Raw genomic sequence first — 10184 nt, forward strand, 5'->3', positions numbered from 1 at the left:
ACTTAAACAGACACTTCACCAAGGAGGAGATCCAGGCAGCCAACAAACATATGAAGAAATGTTCACGATCACTAGCCACTAGAGAAATGCAAATCAAAACAACCATCCGATATCATCTCACACCAGCAACAACAGCAAAGATAAAAAAAGTATAGGACACATGTGCCTCTGAACTGCCAAAGAGATGGAAGACAACTTGATCAGGTCTGGGGGGCTACTCTGGCCTATTAAGCCATCTCCTGTTCGGCTAAGAGACCTAGGTTTTTACTCCACGGCGACATGAAGATATAACTGATGGCAATAGTGAACACCTCAAGCGTGAGCATTCGCTCATCAAACCCCACCCAGGACTTGGTTCCAGCTCCATGCCCCTCTGGGACTTTCAGGGCAGCACTATGCTCACGAGCCAGTACGTGCATCTGACCCCTGATGAATGCAGCAAAGAGGGTTCTATCTGGAATCACCAGCCCTACTTCCTCAAGGATTGGGAGATACAGGTCCATTTCAAGGTCCACGGCACGGGGAAGAAGAATCTTCATGGGGATGGCATCACCTTGTGGTATACCCAGAATCGCCTTGTACAAGGGCCTGTGTTTGGAAGCAAAGACAATTTCCATGGCTTAGCCATCTTCTTGGACACGTATCCCAATGACGAGACCACCAAGTGTGTGTTCCTGTACATCTCAGTGATGGTGAACAAAGGCTCGCTGTCCTACAACCACAGCAAGGATGGGTGCTGGACAGAGCTGGCAGGCTGCACAGCTGACTTCCGCAACCAGGATCTTGACACCTTCCTGGCTGTGTGATACTCTCGGGGCCGCCTGATGGTGATGACTGACCTGGAAGACAGGAACGAGTGGAAGAACTGCATTGATCTTACTGGAGTGCGGCTGCCCACTGGCTACTACTTCAGCGCCTCTGCTGGCACTGGCGACATGTCTGACGATCACGATATCATCTCCATGAAGCTGTTCCAGCTGATGGTGGAACACACCCCTGACAAGGAGAACATCGACTGGACCAAGATAGAGGCCAGTGTCAATATCCTCAAGTCTCCCAAAGACAACATGGATGACCCCACAGGGAAGTTCTGAGGCGGGCCTCTTATGGGATAGAAGGTGTTCCTGCTGCTGTTATGTGCACTGCTGGGCATCATCATCTGTACTGTGGTGGGGGCCATGGTGTTTCAGAAGCGACAGGAGTGGAACAAGTGTTTCTACTGAACAAGCATGGAGGACACTTGGCTGGGGCCTGGCTTGGGCCTCAGGCACTAATGTAAACTTTTTGTACTTGGATTGTACAAGAAAAACAGGACCACCTTATTTCTTAACTGTTTCAAAGAAATAATTAAAGTATTTTCTTACAAAAAAAAGTATAGGACAATAAATGCTGGAGGGGATATGGACAGACTGGGACGCTCCTGCATTGCTGGTGGGTCTGCAAAATGGTCCAACCTTTCTGGAAAGCAATATGGCCCTTCCTCAGAAGGTTGGAAATAGAAATACCTTATGATCCAGCAATTCCTCTACTTGGTATTTACCCACAAGAAATATGAGTCATAACACGAGAAGATATATGCACACCAATGTTGATAGCAGCACTATTTACAACAGCAAAAAGATGGAGACAGCCTAAGTGCCCATCAACTGGAGAATGGACAAACTGTGGTACATACACACAATGGAATATTATGCTACCTCGAAGAATAACAAGGTACCTGCAAGCCACTGCATAACATGGATGAACCTTGAGGACATTATGTTGAGTGAAATGAGTCAGTCACAAAAAGATAAATACTGCATAGGACCAGTACTGTAAAAGACTAAGAAAAAAAACCCATACTAAAGGGTGGGGGGGGATTCTTTGCTGGCTACTGGGATGTGAGGGGTAGGTGAGGGGAGGGAGGGAGAGGTGGGGACTTTAGACACAGAGAAGGAGAGGGGCTGTGTGCTGATGACCAGTGGGGAGGGGCAGGCTTGCAGGGTATACCTGCAAGGTTGGTTGCTGATGCATGGAGGGGATTGTAATCATGGCAATGTAACGATATACAACAGGATGAATGTATAACTAATGTTCTCCCATGTTAACTATCACACAATTCACAATAAAACATTTAAAAAAAGAATAAAATTTCTATAAATCACTAGAATTAAGTTCATATAAATCTGAAATAAATTCTGATAAGTTAGACATATAGTAGAAACCCTTGAGTAATCACTAAGAAAACAGTCTTTAAAAAATCATTAAAGAAATGAAATGTTACACTAGAAAATATTTACTCCTCGGAAAAGGAAGCAGGAAGAGGAAACAAAAAGCAGATGCAAATCTAACCATACAAATAATAATAAATGTGAATGGATTAAATAAACAACAGGCAGATTGTCACATTAGATTTAAAAACAAACAAAACCAAACCTCCTAAGATCCAACTAAATACATATACCTAAATATATACAGGAGTCCTGGTGTGGCGCTGTGGGCTAATGCATCAGACTGCAACGCCGTTTGAACTGCAAGGTTGGCGATTCAAGCTCACCAGCTGCTCCTTGCAAACCCTATACAGGATTGCTATGGGTCGAACCGACTAGATGGCACGTAACAACAAATATATACAGGAGGCATACTTTAAATTAAAAAATCCCAATAAAATGAAGCAATTGGATGGAAAAAGATATACCATGCACATGTTTTTGTGCTAAGTGTTGTGGAGTCAGTTCCAACTCATAGCAACCCTGTGTAGGGTTTCCGAGGTGGGTTTGAATTGCTGACTTTGTGATTAGCAGTCCAGTGCTTATCGTACAGCACCACACCAGGAATCCATCATGCAAATAATAATCATAAAATAGCTGGCATGGCTACTATCAGACAAAATAGATTTTACAGTAAAAAACTGTTATTAGGAATAAAGACTATTTTTGTAATGATTAAAGAGTCAATCCATCAGGAAGATATAACAATTATAAGCATATATACAATTTATAAGCAGTCCTGATGGCTAAGTGGTTAAGTGCTCAGCTGCTAACCGAAAGGTTGGATGTTCAAACTCTGTCTGAGAAAGATGTGGCAGTTAGTTTCGGTAAAGATTAATAGCCTTGCAAACCCTATGGAGCAGTTCTACTCTGTCCCATAGGGGTTCTAGAAGTGGGTTTTCTATGGTTTGTAACTTATACTGGAGCCCCAAAACACATGAAGCAAAAACTAACAATTAAAAGGAGAAATAGACAATTCAGCAATGATAGCTATAGACTCAATTCTTCACTTTCAATAATGGATAGAACAACTGAGGATAACATCCACAAGGAAAGAGAAAACATGAATTTTATAAACTAGCTAGACAGCTACATAACACTCCAACCAATAAAAGAAGAATACACATTCTTCTCAAGTGCATATGAATATTCTTCAGGATAGCTCATATGTTACACATACAACAAGCATCAAGAAATTTAACAAGATTAAAAGTTATACAAAGTATGTTCCCCTACCACAATGGAATTAAGTTAGAAATCAACAACAAGAAAATTTGGGGAATTCATAAATATTGGAATTAAACAACATACTCCTAAATAACTATTGGATCAAAGGGAAATGATAAAATATTTGAAATGAATAAAAACAAAAACAAAACATATCAAAATTTATGGAATGAAATTAAAGCAGTAGTTTAACAGAAATTATGGCTATACATGTTTTTGTTTAAAAAATAAGAGAGATACTATAGGAAAACATTCTTATGATGTTAAGATCTGAAAAGGCTCCTTAAATACCATTAAGATAAAAAAAAAAAAAAAAGCAGGTAACAATATGGGAAAAATATAACAAAAAAGGAAAGGTTCTTATCTAACAATATATAAGCAGCCATATAAGATTCAGCTACTGCCCTCCCCCCCACTTCTGAAAGAAAGGAGAGTGAAGGAAACGAAAGACTCAAGGAAATAATTAGTCTACAAGACTAATGGCCCCCACAAACCCTAGCCTCCTCTAGCCTGAGATCAGAAGAACTAGATGTTGCCAGGTACCACTACCAACTGCTCTAACCAGGGACACAACAGAAGGCCCCAGAACAAAACTCGAATTCATTAAAAGAAAAAAACAAAACAAACACTTTTCAGACTGACAGGTACTACTGCTGACTGCTCTGACTAGGGACACAATAAAAGGTTCTAGTTAGAATGTAAGAAAAATTAGAACAAAACTCAAATTCATAAAAAGACCAGGCTTACTGGATTAATAAAGATTGGAGAAGCCCCTCAGACTATCGCACTAAAACACCTTTCAATTTCAAACTGAAGCTACTCCTAGACATCACCTTCCAGCCAAATAATATATTGGCCTAGAATACAAATAACTCTCAGGAGTAGTGTACTGCTTTAAACAATCATCTATACAAGACCAAATGGGCAGCATTTGCCCAAAAGCAAAGATGAGAAAGCAAGGAGGGGCAGGAACACTGGATGGATGGAAATGGGGCAGTTGGGATGGAGATGTTGAGAGCGCTGACACATCGCGGGGATAGCAACCCATGTCATGCAACAATGTGTGTATATGTTGTTGAGCGGGAACCAAATTTACAGTGTAAATTTTTGCCTAAAACACAATAAAATATTCAGGAAAAAAAAAGTGGCTACTGACATGATATATCTGAATTTATTTTATAATGAATAAATAGAATGAACATACTGTGCTCTAAAAGGAGTCTTCCAGAGACATCTGCTTCTCTTTTCTTTAGCATTCAATTCAAATCCTGAGAAAATACACTATCTAAACTAATTTCAAATAGTGTTTTTGTGGTCTCATTTAGGATTTAAACATTTCCTGTTATGAGTGTCAAATAAGACATCTTGCTCTCTAGTCACCCACATCATCTTTTTACTATTCATAAAAGGAAATTGATGACATCTTTCTATTAGTATCTCAACAATGCCAATAATCTAAATAGATTAGCCAAAAGAGATGAATCCTAAAGGCTAGGAGGAAAAGGAAACTGCATGGAATCAGATATACCTTACCAGGTGCAAATATGTCTTTCTTTAGAGTTTAGTTCGTTTTCTAATTTGTTCTTCCACATGAAATCAAAGTACTCATTTCTGAATGGTAAGCAAAGAGACTATGAAGGGCCCTTGTCGTTGTTATTAAATGTCATCAAGTCGGTTCCTATTCATAGCGACCCTGTATAGGATTTCCCAGCCTGTACATCTTTGCAGGAGCAGAAAGCCTCAGTTCTCTCACAGAGTAGCTAGTGGGCTCAAACCACTGACCCTGTAGTTTGCAGTCCAGTGCTTATCCTACAGAGGCACCATACTCCCCATGAAGGGCCCTAGCAACCTTGTAATTACAAGAATAAAAGCATCTGGTAACTCAGTTTCTTCAGGGAAGGGTCAAAATCATCAAGCAAAAAAGTAATTGATATCAACTCTGTGTCGACTCACAAGGAATCATGAAAGCCCAATTTTAAGAACTCTTCAAGTACATAACCCCTGAATTTACCACACATGTGCCTTAAGACACACAGGTGACAAGATATTAAGAAAAGTCACCTTTTAATTGTTGGTAATGTCTCTTTATACTTCCTCTCTGGAGAAAGGCTATGCTTATAGATTCAGAACTTTGTATGATTATAATGCTGTTGGTGATAGGATAATATCCATATGCCTACAAGGAAGACCAATCAATTCCACTATTATTCAAATTTACACACCAACCACTAAGGCCACAGATGATGAAATTGAAGAATTCTACCAATTTCTTTAGTCTGAAATTGATCAAACATGCAATCAAGATGTATTTATAATTATTGGCAATTGGAATGCAAAGGCTGGAAACAAAGAGGAATGATCAGTAATTGGAAAATATGGCCTTGGTGATAGAAACAATGCTGGAGTCCGATCACATGGGAGAATTTTGCAAGACTAATATGACTTGTTCATTGCAAATAACTTTTTTACAAACGTAAAAGACAACTATACACATGGACCTCACCAGATGAAATACACAGGAATCAAACTGATTACATCTGTGGAAAGAGATGGTGGAAAACTTCCATATCATCAGCCAAAACAAGGTGGGACAAACTGCGGAACAAAGGAACATGACTCCTATGGAAATTCAGGCTGAAACTGAAGAATTTAAAAGAAGTCCATGAGTGCCAAAATATGATCTTGAACACATCCCACCTGACTTTAGATATCATCAGAAGAACAGATTTGATGCATTAGCACTAATGACAGAAAACCAGAAGCGTTGTGGGATGACATGAAGAACATTATGCAGGAAGAAAGTAAAAGGTCATTAAGAAGACAAAGAATGAAAAGACAAAAATGGATGTCAGAAGAGACTTTGCAATTTGTTTTCCAGCATAGAGATGCTAAGCAAATGAAAGAAATGAACAAGTAAACCAGCTGAACAGAGCATTTCAAAAGGCAGCTCGAGAAGACAAAGTCAAATACTATAGTGAAATGTGCAAAGACCTGCAGTTAGAAATTCTAAAGGGAAGAACACACTTAGCATTTGTCAGGCTGAAAGAACTGAGGGAAAAATCCAAGCCTTAACTTGCAATATTGAAGAATTATACAGGCAAAATAGTGAATGTTGCAGAAAGCATCAAAAGAAGATGGAAAGAATATACAGGGTCACTGTACTAAAAAGAAATGGTCGATATTCAACCATTTCAAGAGGTAGCATATGATCAAGAGTCAACGGTATTGAAGGAAGAAGTCCAAGTACACTGAAAGCATTGGTAGAGAACAAGGTCCAGGAATAAATTGAAATCTTTCAACAAACTGATGCATCACTGGAGGCACTCACTCATCTATGCCAACAAATTTGGAAGAGAGCTATCTAGCCAACTAATTGGAAGAGATCCACATTTATGCCCATTCCAGAGAGGTGAACTAAGGGAATGCCGAAATCATCTGACAGTATCATTAATATCACATGTCTAAGTAAAATTTTGAAAAGATAATCCAAAAACTGCTGCAATAGTACATTGACAACTGTTAGAGGTTTAAGCAAAATTCAGACAAGGATGTGGGACATGGGTTATCATTGCTGATGTCAGCTGGATACTGGCTGAAAGCAGAGAATACCAGAAAGATGTTTACCTGTACTTTTCTGACTATACAAAGGCTTTCAATTATGTGGATCGTAACAAACCATGGACAACACTCAGGAGAATGAGTATTCCAGAACACTTAATTATGCTTGTGAGGAACCTGACATACACCAAGAGGCAGTTGTTTGAACAGAACAAGGGAAAAGTGAATCGTTCAAAATTTGGAAAGGTGCGTGCCAGTTTGTATTTTTTCACAATACTTTTTCAACCTGTATGCTGAGCAAATAATCTGAGAAGCTGCATTATATGAAGAAGAATATGCATCAGGATTAGAGGAAGACTCATTAGCAACTTTCTGTATGCAGATGATGCAACCTTGGTTGTAGAAAGCTAAGAGGACTTAAAATACTTACTGATGAACACCAAAGACCACAACCTTCAGTATGGGTTGCATCTCAATGTAAAGACAACAAAAATTGTCACCACTGGACCGTAAACAACATCATGAAAATGGAGAAAAGATTGAAGTTGCAGAAGACTTCATTTTGCTTGCATCCACTAGCAACACTCATGGACACAGCAGTGAAGAAATCAAACATTGTAATGCATTAGGCAAATCGGCTGCACAAGACCTCTTTACAGTGTTCAAGAGTAAAGATGTTAGTTTAAGAACTAAGGTGTGCCTTGTCCAAGGCATGGTCTTTTCAATAGCTTCACATACATGTGAAAGTTGGAAAGTGATTAAGAAGACCATAGAAGAACTGATGCATTTGAGTTATGGTGTTGGAGAATACTGAAAGTACCATGGACTACTCGAAGAACAAACAAACCTGTGTTGGAAGAAGTACAGTCAGAATGCCCCTTAGAAGTCAGGATGTCTTTATCTATCATACTTTAGACACATAATCAGGAGGGACCAACGAAAAAGAAGACCCTCAATGAGATGGATTGGCACAGTGGCAGTAGCAATTGGCTCAAGCTTAACAATGATTGTGAGGATGGCACAGGATGGGGCAGTGTTTCGTTTTGTTGTACATAAGGCTGCTATGAGTCAGAACTGATTACATGATTATTAAATGTTACATCACCAATATTTAAATGATGGCATTATGCTAGACTTAGACCAGATAGGTCCAAGGTGAATCTGGCATATCTTGATAACTTCTAATTCTTTAATGGGCTTCTTTAAAGCAAAAGTTTTAAAGTCCATCAACACATTTGGCTAAAGGCAAGCAGATCCACAGCCCATTTTTTCATGAACATTCCACAAGATGCTAAATCAAAGATGTTTGTTTCTAATCACCAAGTACAACCTCCCTCTTGGGAGTCTATTAGGCTGCTCTGAATTTGTAATTTACTTGAAGCACTGACAATTTTAATAGGTATGTGTCTTACCTGAATATGCTCACTTCACTCTGACAGTGACAGAAAGCTCGCTAATGAAATCATTTGACCAGTTTCTTTCTACAAGTCTGAAGAAAGGAAAAGCTGCATTTCAAAGGCTGCATATTATACATAATGCAGTTCACTAAATAATAAATTCAGGAATTGTCATTTTCTTTGATAGTTCTGAGAACTGTTACCGATAAAGGAGCTTTACACATTTGCTGTGCCCTTTCGTCTTCATTTACCTGTCAGGATGCACAGAAGAGAGCACAAAGACGAGGAGAATGACATCCAGAATCCCATCTGGAAAAGGGTAGGGTAAGCCATCATCACATACATCGTGAACAAAGGCGGAACACTGGGCTGCTCTGTAGAATGAGTGGGACTGTCATGATAAAGGAAGAAAGAGCAAAAGGAGTAGTTAGCAGACTTCCAGTCTTTTTCTGTAAATAAAAAGGTCATTTTTTCCTCCCACCAGAGTGCCTTTCCTCTGTAATTTTGAATACATTTCATTTCCAAACCAATATTCTGTTAGATTATTTCAAACAGCCATCAAAATTTAAGTATAGAACCTTGACTTAACAACAAAATATTCTACAAAATCCCATTTAATTCTAAAAGTGAGGTAGGGTAGGCTGCACAAACCAGTGAGCAGAGGTGCGGGAAATTACCCTTTGCTGTTTCTGAGGCACTGAGGTGGTCCTCAAGGAGCCCTGGTGGGGCTGAGAAATTAGCACCAGGCTGCTAACTGCAAGGCTGATGGTTCAAACTCACTAGCTGCTTCACAGGAGAAATATCAGACTGCTCCCCAAAAGATCTACAGTCTTGAAAACCCTATGTAAGGTTGCTTTGAGTCACAGCTGATTAATGGCAGTGAGTTTGGATGGGAGATGGTCCTTAACTCACTCTCTCCCACTCCTTTTAAACTGTACTAGAATACACAGAGACTCCTGGTGTGGCACTGTAGGATCAGCACTGGTCTTTGAACCATAGGGTCAGCAGTTCAAATCAACCTGATACTCCTCTGAAACTCTATACAGGGTCACTATGAGTCAGATCCAACTTGAAGGCACTTAACAACAAAAACACAACAGAAGGCACACACATACCATTTGCCTATAAAACCAATACTTATTGTTGTTGCTATTAATTAATGACATTAATGTCATTTATGTTTCAACTAATAGTAACCCTGTATAGGGTATCCGAGGAAGAGCTGGTGGGTTTGAACCACTGACTTTGTGTTAGCAGTCCAGTGCTTATCCTACAACACCACAGCAGGACTCCCAAAACAACACTAGAAGGATATATACCAAAACATTGGCAGTGGTTTATCCTAGGAAGCAGGATGCTGTCCTAGTTAGTTGCCGTTGAGTTGATTTGGACTTACAGCAGGTATAGGGAACATCTGGTCCATGTAAGGCCCATGAATTATTTGCAATTCCAGCCATCATATTGTTATTGTTGTTGTTAAGTGCTGTCAAGTCGGTTCCGATTCATAGGGACTCTGTATGGGGTTTCCAAGAAGTAGCTGGTGAGTTTGAACCGCCGACTATGCGGTTCAAATTGACTTTGTGGTCCAGTGCATTATCCTGCAGTGCTACCAGGATAACCATCATTTTAGGGGTGAGTTAATGAAATGTTTGACCAAATACAGCAAACTCATTTTTAAGGTGGTAATTTTGTATAGCCCATGAACGAGCTTATAAATTTTGGCAGAAAAAAGGTTTCCTACCCTTTTACGAAT

At 39.5% G+C, this 10184-nt stretch overlaps 1 protein-coding gene and 1 pseudogene across 1 annotated transcript in view; one reads left to right on the top strand and one right to left on the bottom strand.

The window, feature by feature from the left end:
- Nucleotides 1–10184, bottom strand: part of LOC102832904 (methyltransferase-like protein 8-like) — a 123466-nt gene that overhangs the window by 16983 nt on the left and 96299 nt on the right. Inside the window, exon 6 of the mRNA XM_006866693.1 lies at nucleotides 8683–8822. Within this exon, the coding sequence (XP_006866755.1) occupies nucleotides 8683–8822 (140 nt within the window). The remainder of the gene's footprint in view (nucleotides 1–8682; nucleotides 8823–10184) is intronic.
- LOC102832522 lies at nucleotides 291–1223 on the top strand (annotated as a pseudogene).

Source organism: Chrysochloris asiatica, unplaced genomic scaffold, assembly GCF_000296735.1.
Source record: "Chrysochloris asiatica unplaced genomic scaffold, ChrAsi1.0 scaffold00094, whole genome shotgun sequence".
NCBI lineage: Eukaryota > Metazoa > Chordata > Mammalia > Afrosoricida > Chrysochloridae > Chrysochloris > Chrysochloris asiatica.